Source organism: Prionailurus viverrinus, chromosome C2 (assembly GCF_022837055.1).
Source record: "Prionailurus viverrinus isolate Anna chromosome C2, UM_Priviv_1.0, whole genome shotgun sequence".
In the NCBI taxonomy this organism is placed as follows: domain Eukaryota; kingdom Metazoa; phylum Chordata; class Mammalia; order Carnivora; family Felidae; genus Prionailurus; species Prionailurus viverrinus.
This window is the reverse complement of record NC_062569.1, coordinates 53,923,194-53,941,463: the sequence shown is the minus strand read 5'-3', so window position 1 is coordinate 53,941,463 and position 18,270 is coordinate 53,923,194. Positions and strand designations below refer to the sequence as shown.

The following is an 18,270-nucleotide window of genomic DNA, read 5'->3' as shown; positions in this document are numbered from 1 at the left end:
CTTTATCTCGAAGACATTCTCTTTCATCATTTCATGTGGGGTCACTCAAATTATATGCAGTCATTAAAAAGAATGCAGTAGATCTGCTGAATTTCATTGATTCCATGAAACACGGTTGTTCATATTTTGGCGTCTTTAAAGTCAGCTGTCTCACGATCTCAGCCACCCAGGCGGCTCGTGGCATGACTGTTTCACTGAGCTGCAGCCCCCTCAGCCAACAAATCAGTTAAGGACCACTAATGAAGATGTGGGCTCTGGCAGTTCAGATATTCGTGCCTTCTGATAAGAACAGGAAAGCTCCAGCATCAAAACCTGTAGATGAAGGGCCAGTGGCTTGAAAGGTGATGCACAGCATCTCCCGAGGGCACAGAGGGTGATGTTGTGGGGAAAAGCAAAGACAGACAACTCTGAGGGAAAGTGGTTAAGTGAACAATTGGATTCTGAAAGTGGACTATCTTAACCAATGTATTTTACACATTTTCTTTTTTTGTTGTATGTACAAGACATAAGTGATAAAAGTGGACATCTAAATAAGTTTAGAAGGCTTCTTTCAATAACTAAAATAATAATTCTAAGTGTTAAGGAGGCATGCATCACCATTCAATTGACAGTGGTTTTTCTTTTTTTTTTTTTTTTTTTTTTAATTTTTTTTTTCAACGTTTATTTATTTTTGGGACAGAGAGAGACAGAGCATGAACGGGGGAGGGGCAGAGAGAGAGGGAGACACAGAATCGGAAACAGGCTCCAGGCTCTGAGCCATCAGCCCAGAGCCCGACGCGGGGCTCGAACTCCCGGACCGCGAGATCGTGACCTGGCTGAAGTCGGATGCTTAACCGACTGCGCCACCCAGGCGCCCCAGTCAGTGGTTTTTCAAAATATCTTCCATGGGTTTTTAATACACGTAATAATCCAAACGAGAACAATCTGAAGGAGGGGCACCTGGGTGGCTCAGTCAGTTAAGCGTCCGACTCTTGATTTTGGCTCAGGTCATGATCTCAGGTTCGTGAGTTTGAGCCCTGCATCAGGCTCAGCACTGACAGCACGGAGCCTGCTTGGGATTCTCTCTCTCTGCTCCTCCCTCAGGTGTGCGCACCCTCTCTCTTTTCAGAGACATGAAAAAAAATTTAAAGAACATTCTGAAGGGCACAGAAATTTTTTTTTTTTAAGACTGGACAACAGGACTGTGTTAAACCTCTAGATGACACAGCTCACTTGTGGTCAGTGGGAGTTTTCTTGTAGCAGCGAATTTTCTGTAAACTCTCAAAGGAGTCTGGTCTTCATGTGAGCTGCGTGTGTCCAGACACATGTGTGCAAGCACCATCTGAAGGGAGCGTAAACCACAGTAATAAAGTAATAAAGTCATGATAACTTGTCAAAGATGATGCGCCAATGAAAAATCATTCCTAGAAGCTCTTTTAATTAAACATTTAGCTGTCCACTGGAGCCATTTTTAAATATAAAATGCAGCCCTGTGGCCTTTTCCTCCCTGCCTCCCACCCTTTCGCAATAGCTCCGACAATTGAATTCTCATTGGTGATAATAAAAAAATTCATAAGGCAGGGTACAGCTGGTTCTGCCTCTAGCAAGATGTCAAATTTCGCTTGCACAAAATTAATTGCACCTAATTAAACTGGGGTCATCGGCATTATTGTAAAGTGAGGCTATTTATTAGACAAAGAAAATTTCACAAATACCAATTTGCTTTTCTTTCGGGTTTGTGAAAGAGAAGAATTGCTTACATAATTAAATTTGTTTTGCCATTTTAATCTTATTACTCCTCAAAAGACCCACTTCACATCTTGCTTCACTTTTAAAATTGGGTGATATTTTAGAAAAGTAGAGGTAATCCTTGAAGGAGGGCATAAAAAAATGACAGGTTTTCTGTATACAATAGTTTGTAAACTACCATTTACCGTGACGTGTATCTTGGAATTACTTACATGAAGGGTTTCCGAAGCAAATTATTAGTTCACATGTACGAGATTGAGATGAAGTTTAAAAGATATGCTACATGTTATAAATAGGTTGTGACCATATGCACCTATTCAAGAAAGATGCCAGTGAAAGCAAATTCCGCTGTGTTGAAGTAGGACAACCTCACCCATGCTGGGTATATATGACTACACTGCTTATTTCTTCCAGGAAATAGTACAAAAATTATTACTGTTAGAGACAAAGGGATGATTCACTTTCCTGGCAAAATGATGCTTGTTCAACTTGGGATTCCGTGGCAGATTATATATACAGATTCTCAGTTCCTCATATTCAAAGCTCCTGTGAGTCAATTCTTTTCAAGCCTCTCTGGATCACCGTTATCTGTCTAGCTGATACAACCCCCTGGGCTATGGTGCCCCCCTTCCCGGCCCCTATCCCCACACCAAACACAAAAGAAGGTGGTAGGTATCTATTACTGGTCTTGTCTTAGTCGTTCACCAATAAACCTACAAGATCAGGAAAGAAATGAGTTGGGGATATTGGAATGGTTGAGATGAGTAAACAGTAATCATTATTCAAACCAGCTGCTCAAAAGCTCTCTGGGGAATTTCTGCTTTTCATAATATTTACAATGTTCGGAGAGAAGCGTATAGCCTATTTTGGCTACACCTTCCCATCGTATACTTTATGAAAAAGACTACATTAAGCTGTATTTCTATTTATATGTATGCAAATAAAACCTATCTTGGGGTAGGGTAAGAGGTAAGAGACAGGTTTATTTTATGGTTACTCTGAGAAAAGGAGAATGGAGGCCGCACATGTTTTCTCTACAATGTCAGATCAGGTTGTATGTCTGAAAAATGAAAGGTTTCCTAGAGGTCCATTACTAATGACAACTCTGTCTTCTGTTCTCATAGCAGCCAGGCCAGTTGGCATTTCTTTAATAATGCTGAGCTACATAAACTCAGAATCCAAAATACAATGATGATTCAAGATTAATGTGGTCAATGAAAAATATTTTATAGCAAAGTATAATACTAGTAGTAAGAGAAAAGGAATATTTTTTTCAAGAACATGACTACACTGAATATTTCTTAGAAACCTATTTCAAAAATATAGTAGGTAATTCACTTTCCTCATTTCCCTATAAGCCTTTGTAAAGCTTTTGCTGAAACATTTTCAAATAGGAAAAAACAACAAAGGTCATAAAGTCTCAGTTTGAAAAGGTTGATTATGTGTGGATTTTGAAGAAAGAAAAAAATGGCATTTCCTATATTTGCTACATTTTGGTATAAGTCAAATTTAATAATTTGAGTTATGAAGCAATATAAAAAATTCCTTTGCTGCAGTTTTACGCATGAAATGTCTTTATGGGATTATTGGAAGCCTAGCCTACATTTAACAGCTTGTCACTCTTTTAAAAAGTGCTCTGGGAGACAGCACCAATTAGAAAAATTCAGTGGGGCTGAAATGCAAAAGACAATCGAGAAGGACTTACACTTGCAGGAGCAGCTCAAACATGTCTTCCCAGAAGACCCTTCTGTTACTTCATGATTTTCCACACAACGTGCATGAAGTTAATTCTTACAGGTAAATGTATGTTCTTTAAAATACATAAACAGAATTCTATTATTTTGCCAAAGGTCCCCAAACTGGGGTGGATCTCGTCTTAAAAGTAGGCTCAGCACTTCAGAATGTATTGCTTTTGGCCAATTAATTTTAAGCCCTTGGCCTCATTTAAAATGGAGCCCTGAGCTCTTTGGAATCACCCAGTCGAAAAGATTTACCTGGTTCTGATTAGCTAATAATTCAACACATGTACTCTGGTGCATTTTGGAGCACCATATTAGTGGGCTTGAAAGTTCTAACATCCTTCAAGTCCTTTTGTAAGTAAGAGGTGAGGTATTTCTAGCTCAGTGAAAAATTTCAGGGATTGTAATAGGTTAGAAAAACAGGGATGGGGAAGGTGGGTTATACAACTGCAACTGAACATTTCCTGAGGCTTTTCTCTTACATTATTACTGACAAGGAGGGGACGATAGTCTTTGCAGACTTCCAATTTACAGGGAAAAAGTGATATTTCTTAGAAACATTAAGTCTCATCATTAGCCATCGTCTTAAAGGGTATCCAAAAAGTCATTGTGTTCTCACAGAGTATGATCTCATCCCAGAATGTGGAGATGAAAACATCTGAAAAAAAAACCCAGGATATAAATAATATTCCTTATGGCAAGTCAACAAGTGTAGCTTGTTATGAGTGACTGTGAAGTACATATATGTTTAGATAGCTGTGTCTCCCACGGGGGTAGATGACTCAGTGATTTTTCCAAGCTTGCTCTGCCTGAAGAGTTTCAGGTGGGCTTTGGGGGCGGGTAGGGAGTGATGGAGAGAGGCAGCGAAATGGAGGTTTGGTGAGGGGCACTGGAGCTAGGACATGCAGAGTGGCACTGAAGGGAAATGAGGAGGGGAGGCATTTTCTGGGCAGGGGTATCCCAGACCCTCTTCTTCGGTTATCCAGAACCAAAGGAAGATGGTTTTGTTTTACACACGGGATTTCTGCACAGGATTTTATTTGAGAAGATACTTCAGCCACTAGAAATAATGAAAACCTGCATGATACTTCTAGTTCAACATGGCATTTTGAACATGGGCATTTGTCAACTTGTTCTTCTGAAATCCTAGTAAGATAATATTAAGAGAAGAAAGAAGGTACAAACCTCCTCAGACAAAGAAAGTGGAAAAGGAGATAATAGCGCACAAGAGAGTTTGAAAACATGTTGGAAGATAAAATGAGGATGGGTGAGAGGTACTTGAGTTAACATTTCAATTTGCTGGGTGCTTGCACAGATGGCTGGTAGAGGAAGCCCATGCATTTATTTGCACTGCAGAGTCCAGACACGCTCAGGTCCACCTGAAGGTAGGGGAGAGGGGTAGGACTACACACAAAGAAAAACTGACTGAACAAACTGGAAGGACTATCAGACCCTCTGTTGGCCCCGTCTACCTGTGGCCTGGCAGAATGAGGAAGTTTACTGTCTTGAATCAGAGGAGCTCTGCAACATGGCACACTCAGACACAGCTAACATGTCATATGGAGCACCCTTCACTGACATCAAGGGAATTAAGTAACATTCTACATGTTGAACCTTCAACCATTCCCCTGCTAGAGTCTTAAAATACTGGCAGCCAGGCTCAAAGCTCCTCAGGACAAGGTTGGAGAATTCTCTGTGGCAACTTACAGACCATACTTTTATGTAGATGCCCCCTAATGAAATAGTTGCATTTTTATTTGACCATTCGAAGGGGAAGTTCACCATTCTTTAATTCAACAAATATTCAGTAACTATGTATTAGGTACTATTGAGGCAAGAGTTATGGTGGTAAACAAAGCAGACAAAGACCTGCTCTCTTGGAGCCTATATAGACAAAGAATGGATTAAAATACATATACATATATACATACACACAATATATACCTATATGTATATTATATATATTATATGATATCAGGTAGTGATAAGGATCACAAAGAAAAACAAATCAGAGAAAGAGGATAAGCAAGGTAAGAGGAGAGGAAACTGTCAGGGGAAGGTCTCTCTGAGGAAACAATATACGTCACCAAGCCCAACCAGAGAGCTTGCCCACAGCATTTAGCATTTTACACTGAATTGTTGATGGAGAGAAATCAAAACAAAATATAAACTCAGAAAAAATCATGGACAATGTAGAAATCCGAAGAAAACATCTTAAACAATTTACCTAAAATTAACATCTACAGTAAAATGAGGAAGTGTCATTTCAAAAATTTTTTAAAAGTTAAACAAAATGGACAAAATCTTAGAAAAATACAACCCATCAGAACTGACTCAAGAAGAAGTAAGAAGCGTGTACAATCTTAAAATCCTCCAAAAAAGGAAGCAGTTAAAGCAAATACACAAAGTAAATAGCAGGCCCAGATGGTTATACAGGTGACAAACAGCATATTATGCGGACTTTTCTTAGACACTGCAAGAAGGAACAGTAGCCAACTTATTTTTAAGCCAGCACAGTCCTGATACAGAAGTGAGGAAAAAAATACTATAAGAGAAGAACACAGCAGACGCATGCCACTCAAGAATATAAATGTAATAATCCTAAATGAAACATTACACAAAAAATTCAATACTATCTGAAAAAAATCCAACAAATTTTGCTTTATACTAGGTATGCAAGGATTGTTCAATATTTTTAAACTATACATGTAATTGATTAATATATTAACAGAGTAAATCATTTAATGACCTCAAGAGATGCAGAAAATGCATGTGATAAAGTTAGATACCTATTCATGAAAAAAATTCTTTGTAAATTATGAATATAAGGAAACATAATTAACTCATAAAGAGAAACATTAAAGAAAACCTAAAATTTACATCACCCTAAGTGAGGAAATATTAGAAGTGTTCCGTTTAATATGAGAAATGAGCTAAAGATTCTAACTACTACCATTTTTTTTAATGATTATTTTTGAGAGAGAGAGAGAGACACAGTGCGAGCATGGGAGGGGCAGAGAGAGAGGGAGACAGAATCTGAAACAGGCTCCAGGCTCCGAGCTGTCAGCACAGAGCCCGGTGTGGGGCTCGAACCCACGGACTGTGAGATCATGACCTGAGATAAAGTTGGATGCTTAACTGACTGAGCCAACCAGGTGCCCCTAACTACCACCATTTTTGATTCTCAATATATTAAGGTCCTAACCCATACAATAAAAGAAAAAAAAAAAAACAGGAATGGGCAATGGAAAGCAATAAATGATAAACGAAGCTGCTCCTTTTGGATGATATTGTTTAAAAATCCAAAAGAATCTACAGACAACTTTATGATAAGTAACGGGAGGGCAGAAAAGTAATAGAAACAGTATAATGAAGTGGATGGATATAAGATTAGTATACAAAGTAAGCTGCATTTCTGTTCAGCAAAACAATGAGAACTCATTATAAAAGAGAATTTAAAATATCAAATATCTAGAAATAAATACTATGAAAGATGTATAACATCTCTACATGAAAAATTACAAAACTTTATCAAGAAATATTCAATAAGATCTAAATAAGGGAGAGAAAGGCCATGTTCATGGGTAGGGAGATTTAATATTCTAAAAATGCATTCTCGCCTGACTTGATCTATAGATTCAATGCAATTCGAGTCAAAATTCCAAGAGAGTATTTTGTTGAACTTGATTAGAGGATTTAAATTTATATGGAAGAATAAAAAGCAAGAAGAGTTAGCATATTTCTGAAGAAGAAGAGGAAAGAGACTTGCCTGTCCAGATATTAGGACTTATTTTGAGGTTACAATAATTAAGACTTTATGGTATTGGTGCAGGGATAAAAACACTAATGAAACAGAATGTATTCCCATTAATGTATAGTATATACAGAAGTGGTCTGTCGTCTCAGTGAGTAAAAGAAAGATTTTTTTAATAAACAGGATGGAAAAAAATGGTCATGTAAATGGAAAGCGATGAAATTAGACATCTCCATAACCATATAAACTCCTGATTGATTACAGACTTTAAAAAAATCAACACTCTCAACTCTTGGAAGGAAATCTAGGTTAATGTCTTTTGAACCTTGGGGTAGATTTTTAATACAAGACACAGAAAACATGGACTATAAAAGTCTGATAAGAAAGAACTCTGGTCATTAAAGACACAGTGAGGAAGCAAAAAGACAGGCCACAACCTGGGAAAAGATATTTGTAATACATACAATATATTAAGGATTAGTATCATGACTATAAAATGCTGATGAAATCAGTTTCATTTTTATTTTTTTTTATTTTTTTAACGTTTATTTATTTTTGAGACAGAGAGAGACAGAGCATGAACGGGGGAGGGTCAGAGAGAGAGGGAGACACAGAATCTGAAACAGGCTCCAGGCTCTGAGCGGTCAGCACAGAGCCCGACGTGGGGCTCAAACTCACAGACCGCGAGATCATGACCTGAGCCGAAGTCGGACGCTTAACCGACTGAGCCACCCAGGCGTCCCATAAAATCAGTTTTAAAAAGCATAATGAATCCAACAGAAATTGGACATAAGACCCAAACACACATTTCACAGAAGGGGAAACCCAGACGGCTAATAAACACAATGAAATACCATTTAATACCAATTCAATTAACAAAAATGTAAAAGAGATTGACAATATGGTGTTAGAAAGACTATGGATCCATAGGATCTCTGAAACATTGCTGGTCACAGTGTAACCACTTTGCAACCACTTTGGAGGACACCTTTGGCATTATCTTCTAGATATGAACACTCACGTGTTTTCCTAGTAATTCTGTTCTTAGGTGAACACCAAAGAGAAACTCTTGCACATGGACAGCAGGAGACATGTACAAGAGTGTTTATAAGCAGCACTGTTTATAAGAGCAAAACCTTTGAGACAAACTCAATGCCTATAATCAGAAGAGTGGCTGAGTAAACTGTGATATATTCACACAGTGGAATATAATATAGCAGTCAAAACCATGGACTGGCAAAGGGAAAAATGGGGGCAATTTTCATTTCAAGACAAACACTAAAGTTTCTCAAGTAATCACAGTTTACTACATGGTCCAGTATAAATAATCTATGATCTTCATAATGTAAACAGTGAATTGTTACGTGACCCCGAATTATGAGACATTTATAAAGGGAGGATGGGGGGAATACACAGATTTGTCTGTGGGAGGGCTGTAAAGGACTTGAATCACAATTTTCTATAGCTGGCAGTTGGTAGATGGTTGTTTAAAAGACTAAGAAAATAAGCATTTTACTTAGAGGTATACAGGTAAATTACCAAAAGAAACAGTCAAAGAGTTAAAAGTTATTGTTTCTGGAGAGTAGGACAAGATAGAGACAGATGGGACAGGTGACAGTTACTTTTATTTTGTGTTATTATACACCTTGTATTTATTGTTAATTTTATTTTCAAAGCCATATATGCATGTGTGTGTGTGTGTGTGTGCGCGCATAACTTTGATTTTTAAAAACAAAAACCTTCCATTTGGGCCAGATGAATATGACTTTGCTGAGCAGAGAGATGGGGTTTCTAGAAGCAAACTCTTTGGTGCTTTGGGGAATATTAGAGAAAAGCTATAAAAGATCTATACATATGGTCAAATCTCCCCATTTTACAAAAATGAAGAAGCGGAGGCATGGTAGAATGGAATTTGTTAAAGTCTCAAAATGAGAAACTGACCAGGACTAATAATCCTCAGGTCTGCAGGTCCCTAAGCCAGGGTTCCTCCTGCCACATCCTTACTAGGAGTGGAAAGAGGTGCTTTCCGGCAAAGGGAAGGCTTACCTTCCGGCTCTGGAATGACACGGGAGAAAAGTGAGGGAACTCTAAGAGATCCGATAGGCACCCAGCTGAGGCTTAGAGGCTGTGACTGTGACTCTTGTCTCCATGTCTGAACCCACAGCAGTGACTCCTACATGTGTGTATGTGGGAGTGTGTGTGTGCTTTCTGATTTTTGCTGATTCAGATGAGTCCCTAAGGATCAGACTGAAGTACAAGACTTACTGAAAGCCAAATAGAATAGATTTAAGCAGACATTAAAGTGTCTAATTCTGTACATCAGAGGAAGGAGAGTGGAAATCTGTTGGTTGAATAAATGCATGAACGTTATCATGTGTCTCCCACACCAGGCTTAACATGGCAAATATAGCCAGTATTTATACAGGGAGCGATTCATACGCATATTAAAGTTTGGGAAGCTCTGGTCTACAGCCCTGTTTTCTAGGTACAATTAGAATTTTAATATATCCTAACTGGAATTAAAAGCTATGCAAATGACCAATGGTATCCTGAAATAAATTACAATAAATGAGCAATGATATCCTGAAATAAATTAAGATAAAGGAATAATGCCTGGAGGACAGGTTAAGCACTGCAATAAACATCAAACGATCAAAGAGGGAATTGTATTTCTCAGTTACCAGTATTCACTGCAATCAAATGTTTCAGAGAGGGGGGGTGATGCTGGATGCTTCAGGACTGCTTAATGGAAAATCTGGTGGTCTGCCACACTTCTCTAAGCGACCAGCCAGCTTGATTAAGAGTGTGGCTTGATTCCCCCATCACAGAGAAAAATCAGAATTGTGTCTAGGACAAAAAATGAAATATAGAAATATGACCGCAAGTGGCTGGGCGAAAACTAAAAAGCAAAAAACAAACCCAACGGGTGGGGAGGGGTCTGTTTAGAATCCAAATAAAGGTGGTAGTATTATGGGGAAAAAAATACTCAAGGGTTTAAAAGGTATCTTTTATTAAACATATAGTCGGATGACAAAATCCATTAGGTACATATCAGAAAATCAACTCAAAAGAACACTCACCGAGAGGAAAGGCTTGGCTTCCCACTTTTGCTACAGCTGGTATAAATTCCTGGGCCATCATCAAAGAAGCTTCCAAGTGCCAACTTCTGTCGGATAGATTCTCTCTCATTTTTCTGTGCCTAAAATTTCAGGAAAATAAAAAATGCTGATAAGTGGGCAGACACAGGACAACTATAACCTAACTGCTAGGTTTCTTAGAACTGCAACCTTAGATGAAACATGAATAGGCCACAGCACAAGAGCGTTTGAATTATGAGGAGCTGAAATTAAACCAATCTTTCCTGGTTTCACCTCTGCAAGCAATTTCAGTTCTTCAGAGCCTTTCAGGATCACGGGTCTAGGAACTCACCACACTGGTACAAAGTGATTCTCACCGGAACAGAACTAGATTATTTGGTGCTGTAATCCTTCTTCTTACCTGCTAGAGGAAAGTCGTGGAGGGCAAGCACTCTGTCCTAAATCAAATCACTTTTACCCCAAATGTGGCCTTTCCCCGGATCGTGTCTTCTCTTCTGTATATCGTCCCTTCGGCCCACTTTCTCTATTGCAAGGATATTAATTCATTCAGCCAATATGCACTGAGCCTCTATGAGATGGCAGGTGCTACGTTACAATGCAGAACACAGCCCAGGATGGGTGATCGCAGCCCCTGCCTGCATCTGGCTTACAGTCTTGATGGGGACTACTGCTTCTGTTCGAGAGCTACCCTTATCTCTCCAGGTCCAGAACACGAGCAACCCTAACAAAGGGCCTGGAATAGCTGGAGGATTCTAACTGGGCCCATCTGTTTCGCGTTTTGAAGAGAAGTCAGGTCGGTGTGCATAGGAAAAGGATGTGGGAAACTACACTACTGTGATAATTTGGATATGTTTACAACACTTGGCTTCCCATAAAAGTCCCATAAAAACTCACCATGCTGAACTTTTAAACCCTTTAAACAACAGGGGAGAAGATTAGAAATGATTTCCTTAGTTAAAAATAAAACAACTACAAAAACAAACATAATGAGTTAGAAATCCTGGGGTGACAATGAGAACTTGGTTTTCTGTTCTGGGGCTGGCAGCAGGGCCGTCGGATGTTCTGAGAGCAGGCTGACGACTCTGGTGAGCCAATGATATTACCAAATGCAGCTCATGTGACTGAGTGTGGCTGTGGAGGGCAAGATGGCCCTTGAACCTCCCAATGAGAGGTTCTGGAGCCACATCTGCTGCCACTGGTACCCAGAGGTTAAACGTGAAAGCTCTGAGCTGTCACCTGAGCATCACTTCGTCAGTGATGAAACGCACACCCTGTTGGAAGGGTGGGCTGAAAATTGGCCTCATTTCACCCCCAAGTGAAGGCAGGGTACTATCGGTCAAGGCTGTTCTAAAATGGTGGTTGCTAGCCACATGTGGCCATTCACATTTCGATTAAAAATTAATTAAAAGTTCAACTCCTCAGTCACGCTAGCTGCATTTCAAGAGCTCCACCGTCACAGGTGGCTACTGGGCACCATATTAAACAGAGCAGAGTGAAATATTTGATAGCACAGTGCTGGCTAAGATAGTGGTTCTCAATTGCCAGCTTTGACAGGCTGCATCAGAATTTCCTGCAGTCTTTAAAATACACACCCCAGGCTCCAGCATCAGATATTTACTTTAAATAGGTTTGCGAACTTCTAGTTCAAGGAAAGCTCATCTCTATTCTCCTTTTCTTTCACACTTAAACATTTTTCTTTAAAGTTTATTTATTTTGAGAGAGAGAGACAGACAGAGAGAGAGAGAGAATCCCAAGCAGACTCTGCACTGTCAGCGCAGAGTCCGATGCAGGGCTCAAAGGCTCAAACTCATGAACCATGAGATCATGGCCTGAGCCACAGTCGGACGTGTGACCAATTGTACTGCCTAGGCATGCACCCCTCTTTCACATTTTTTAATCCATGGAAACCATAGTGTTCTATCAAGTCTCACACTTAGTGATTATATCTGTATCTATTTATGCAGACAGCCCTCCATTCTGGCATGCACCAATGGAACCGTGTCATACTTAAGAGCCATAGTGCATGTGTGTGTGTGTGTGTGTGTGTGCGCGCGATACAGCCACAAAGTGTAAGAGTGCTTTTATATAGTTACAGAGGTGATGCTGATATCATATTGTCTGCTGGGCTAGCATAGAACGGATCCCCGCGAAAGTAACCATAAGGTTGTAAGGGGAAGCAAGAATGCTTTTAATTTTACTAAACGTTTGCAATTGTGCTGCTGGAAATTTTAATTAAAGCAACCTACCCTCCCGAATATGCGGGGCTGGCACTTGTGATGGTTCTGCCAAAACAGAACCATTTGATAGCATCGTGACATCTTTATAAATTCGTTTCAAAATCCCAGCATCTGCCATGCAGATTTAGCACAGTGAACCTATTTCTTAATTCATGTAAAATACAAAAGAGATTCGCACCCAACAGTCTCTATAGTCAGAAAAGTGTTGCGTGAAATTGAGTATCCAAAAATAAAAGCAGCAGATAACATGAGCGTTAATGACTGATGTTTAACAATACACTGGTGCCCAACATTAGCCTGGAAGAGGTTTTATCTGAAGAAAATACCTATCCCAGGTGTGAATGTGTGAACACACACTTGATTCCATGTATATCTTTCCTAATGTACTTGGTACACTACAGCTATCGATATTAGAGAAGGCCTTAAAATATTTCTATTTACATTAATTACAACCCTTTATATTTGGATATTGTGATGGACAGCTTGAAGAGGACTCTTTTGTAATACACAATCTCTCACCCCTCTCCCTTCTCTCTCTCTTTCTCTGGATCCCACCGAATAGATAAAAAAAAGTATAAATAATATAAACATCACCCATAAATCAAACACTTAGATACAGATCACAGCTAACATTTTGGGATTTTGGGGATAGTTCTTTTTAGTTTTTTATCTTATGTGTGTATTTTTTTCCTTTTTATAAAATTGGGATCATATTGTTTATTCATTTTGAGAGTTTCCCTCATGCCATTTAAGATTCTTTAAAAATACAATTTTTAATGGCTGTATATCATTCTGTCCTATGGAGTTACCTTCTCTTGTTAGTCATTTGGGTTGTAGCCAATTAAAACTAACACAGAAGTCTGCATTTTTACATACATTTCTGCCCACATGTCTGATTCTTTCCTCAGGATAAGTTCCTGGAAGTGGAATTACCAGATCAGCTGAGTGTGAGCATTTGTTGAGGCTCCTGACACATTTTGTCACATTGCTCTGGAGAAAAGCTGTTCCAATTTACATGCCCAACAGCAACGTAAAAGGGTGTGGCATTCACTATATCCTGGCTAACACTGAGTACTTTCACTAAAAAAAAAAAAAAAACAAAAAACTTCTGTTGGTTTTGATAGTCAAAAAGTGGTATTCTTTTTGTTGATTTTCTTGATTACCAGTGATATTAAATACTTAAATTTTTTTTAGTTACCGTACTTGCTTTTCTCTGAATTACTTCTAGCTTTGCTTATTTTTCTATAAAGATCTGAGGAGTTTTGAAATTTTTATAGTAAGCATATCATTAGTCCTTTTGAGTTTATTTATTTATTTTTTATTTTTTTTTTCAACGTTTATTTATTTTTGGGACAGAGAGAGACAGAGCATGAACGGGGGAGGGGCAGAGAGAGAGGGAGACACAGAATCAGAAACAGGCTCCAGGCTCTGAGCCATCAGCCCAGAGCCTGACGCGGGGCTCGAACTCATGGACCGCGAGATCGTGACCTGGCTGAAGTCGGACGCTTAACCGACTGCGCCACCCAGGCGCCCCAGTCCTTTTGAGTTTAAATCTAAGTGTTATGTAGTTACATCAATCACTCCCTTTCTCTGAAATGTCGTTGACGGCTTTGTGCGTGGAAAGCCCTTCCCAGGCTAGAGGTAAAGGATCTCACTGGACGTTAGAGGATTAAATGAGAACATTTATGGAAACTGCTAAGCAGCAGTGGTGGTGATGTAAATGTATGATAAATGGTAGCTATTATGGCTAATCCTCCTATAATTCCTGCTTTGAAGATGAGGAACTGGAGGGTGAAGGAAGGTTACCTTATTAGTAGATGGAAGAGCTAGGATTCAAGTCCATCTTTCTGGTGCCGATCTTTCTGCTCTTCCACAGTGATGAGTGAGGTGTCTGGGCAAATAATGGTGGCCGCCATGTTTGGAGATATGATGTAGGACTGACAAGTTATGGATCTACTTCTTTCCTGAGGTGGGGTGTCATGTGTTCTCAGAAAAGGAGAAAACACTTGACTGCAAAACATACACACCAAGGCCCAATCATAACTGCAGATATTTACAAACGAATACCTCTCATCAGAGCCACTCTCCTTGACACCACTGCTTAATCTTCCTTCTGGAACAAATGCCATTCCTAACATTTCAAGTAACCATGATTCAACTGACTAGTAAAACAGTTTTTCTCTTAAAATTCAACAATTGGAACTATTTTCCTTTCAGTTGCCTGCAGGTGTAGAGTGAGTGAGTGTGTGTGTGTGTGTGTGTGTGTAGTTTCAAAGTTCTTTTGTTCTCCAAGGAATTATACCTGCAGGGCAATTATGTCCTCCAACCTCCTGAAGCCCAGATGTGGCTCAGGGTGAGGAACAGGGAAGTGTACAGGAAAAGGAAGAGGCTTACTCAAAACTACACTGTTTGGCTGGGCTTGTGGCACGTGGAGCCATGTCCACTCCTAAAATGACCTTGGGAAACACCCTCTTAAAACAAAAGTAAAACATCAAAAATTGATAACTCTTTGCAAAAAGCAAATGGGCAACTGAGGAATAGTGGCTCATCGCTGTAAGACAGAAAGCCTATTCAAGACCAAGAGGAGAGTAAAAATGTGCTTAGAAAATCACCATTGTCCAGCCACAGGCAGTTAGTTTTTGTCCTCGCCTGTCGCTGAATTCCCTATTGCCACCCCCTGTGCCCAGGCAGATAAGACTCACAATGGCTTTTGAGGATACCATGTGAGCCACGATCTCAGAATACAGACCACTGGGCATTTTCAGAACCCACACGCTGATGCTCAGCCTTTCCCCCTGTACCACTGTTCTGCTGCAATTCCCCAAGCTTGACAAGAACAAAGGCGGGTGTTTGGTAAAAGAAATAAAAACCAAAATGTTCTGCTTGAGTAGATACTGTCCATCTCCAAATCTGGTATGTCCCGAAGTCCTTTCCATACTTTCTTCAGGATGAGGCGGGACCTGTCCTTTACACGCTGATACCATTCCCAAGTCCCCTCCTCTGGCCCTGCCTTCACCCCTCTGGCCCAGAAGCATCGTGATGTCTCTGGTCTCTGAAGCGGGGGCCACCTAATCTTTCACGTGCTGACTTGCACATGAATTTATAAATGGAAGACAGGGTATCTTCTGCATTTCTAAAATTTGTTTGACACACCGTATTTTTGTGGGGTTAGCTGTGGGGTCACCAGGCCTCTCAGGAACACACTCTGGGAAATAACATCTTAAACCTAAATCCAGATGGTACTCAGGACACTGCAAACAGCTGCTTCCTTCTGACTCCTGCACAGATGATGAAACCCACGTAGCCAGAAAGGGCCTGTCTGATTAAAAGGAAGGAGTTCCTTAAACTCCCCAAAGGAGGAAGAGATTTAAAGAAGTTTGGTCTAGAAAGCCAGAGGACCCGATTGATGTGAATGGCACAGCAGTCTGGGGGGATAACGGCAGATGTGATCTTGGAGGCCTGGATTCCCTTGTAGGAATGGGGAGTTTTCCCCCAAGTTCCCTGTCTTCCATCTTTTCCCTGGATTGATCTTCCCCTCCTGCCCAGTTCCATTTGTTTTTTACTTTTGCTTGTTCACCATGGGCACAGAAATAACTTTTTATTATTGGATGTGCTTGTTACTGGTTTTAGTAATGCTAAGCGTCTCAGTACTCAATTCATTTCTAATCCTGGAAGATACCACTTCTGGCATCCTCCTTCCTGTCCTGCTAAATTGCTACCTGGTTACTGCTTTTCATATGTCAGGGTGTATATGGATCACCGCGGAGGAAAAACTTCCTAAGGACTGGGGGCTGCATTATTCCAGAAGCCGATGACGACCCTGGTCCCCCGCGTATGGCCCATAAAGAAACTCAGGATGCCAGGAGGTCGCTGCACCACCCGTATGCCAAGCGGAAAACTGCACAGGAAGGCACACGTACAAAGTGGCCCTCTCTCTGTCACAAATTTCTTTAAACTGGTAGTTCTCAAACTTGATTACGCATGAGAATCACTGGAGGGCTTGTAAAAACATAGACTTATTTTTCTCATTCAGAAAGTCTGGGGTGCGGCTGAGAAAATGCATTTTTTAACGAGTTCCCAGATGTTGCTGATGCTGCTGGTGCAGAGACTTGGAGAACCATGGCTTTAAGCAATTGAACAGACCAAGTAGCGAGACGTAACACAGAGTCGGTTCTCCTCTACGGGAGCACAAATCTGTTCCATGTGGAATGTCCAGGCTCTGGACCCAGGTGAATTTCATCATCTGTAGACGCCTGGCCTTGCCAAGGCCTGGCTGGGATGCCTGTTTTGAAGCAATTAATGAACCCCTTGCTTCAGTGCAATCTATTGCCTAGTGATGTCAGCATCATCCCCATTAGCATCATTCACCAGGGAATGCAGCTGGGATTCTGGAGCTCCCTGTGGAAAAGCACTTTTCCTATAGGAAAATAGTAGTCACTCTTGTTTCTCTCCTCAGCTTGTAAGGAAGGCAGCTTTACTCTAACATTTACAGGCAGCATTCCAGGGCGGAGGAGTCTGACGCTTTTAAACACTGGGAACCAGAAGTACAGAACTCATTTGTTCATTAGGCAAATTGTATTAATTTTCTTGAAAACAAAATAATCAAAAGGAAAACCCACATATGTGGATACTAATTATTTTCTTTCTGAAACAACCGTGGGTTTGCCACAAGATCAAAATATGAAAACATCATTCTATAAGAAAATAAAATGTACTCTTTTGAATGTCAAGTTCATAAGTACTTGCAATATGCAGGGGTTTTTTTTTTCTTTCAAGTTTTTGCATCTTATTTTATCCTCTGGGAAGAGCTTTTCAATTATTGGTGGAAACAGAAGTTAAATAACCTAGTATTTTTCCATTGTATCACTGAATGGATACTCTCTGGACATTTTCTTTTCAGTTTGTACTTCTGATGATTTCCATTTCAGACACTTACCTAATCAATCCAGAAAGATTTCCTGAAATTCTGTTGAAATCTCATCTTTGCATCCTTGCACTGAGCTGCCTAAACAAGTCCTCTGGACTAGATGTCAGGCCAGGCTGTTGGTGTTCAGCTTGCTGGGTTCAGCTGTTGCCTGGGTTAAGCTTGCATAGCATCAATACTCATGAGAAAGTTGTCCTTGGATATCTAATGTCCAGGACGGGAACCCAAGGAGAAGGACACCTATTTTACTTGAGAACTGCCCGACATGAAAAGTGTTGGGATGCCAGTCCAGAGGAGAGAGATGTTTGTTTACAATTAGCCAACCGCGAGGATGGTTTTGCCTAGTGACTGCATTGTTTCTCATGCTACAGGGAGACACTATAAGCAGAAGAAGGCGGACACAAGTGTTGTTGTGCAGGGTCCCTAACACTTGAATACTCTTAATTGTTAAGGACCAGGGAGCAAAGGTATCTAACATTCAGTGGGGTGAAGTTTAGTAGCCAGTAACTGGCTGAATGGGAGCTCTGGAGAAGGTAAAGGAGCCCCAGGTGCAATCCACAAAGATAACAAAGCAGTGGAAGTGTTTCAACATTAGACCCTGCGGGGATACAGTTGGAAACGAAAGTTTTCCTCCCCTATGGGCGGTATATCCAAAACAGGAACTTCTGGGAGCATCTTATCTTGAGCTCCTTCTGGTGCTCACAGGATTGGCTACAGAGACTACTTTTTTAACACAGGGGCAGTGTTGTCTGGGAACTCTTTCTAACAGGTGACATTTTAGAAGTCTGTA

At 40.3% G+C, this 18,270-nt stretch overlaps 1 protein-coding gene across 8 annotated transcripts in view; it reads right to left on the bottom strand.

Annotated features, from left to right (window-relative positions):
• Nucleotides 1–18,270, bottom strand: part of SCHIP1 (schwannomin interacting protein 1) — a 581,848-nt gene that overhangs the window by 17,873 nt on the left and 545,705 nt on the right. For all 8 annotated transcript variants that reach the window (XM_047875738.1, XM_047875739.1, XM_047875743.1 and 5 more), the window contains one exon: nt 10,302–10,420. In XM_047875738.1, the coding sequence (XP_047731694.1) occupies nt 10,302–10,420 (119 nt within the window). The remainder of the gene's footprint in view (nt 1–10,301; nt 10,421–18,270) is intronic.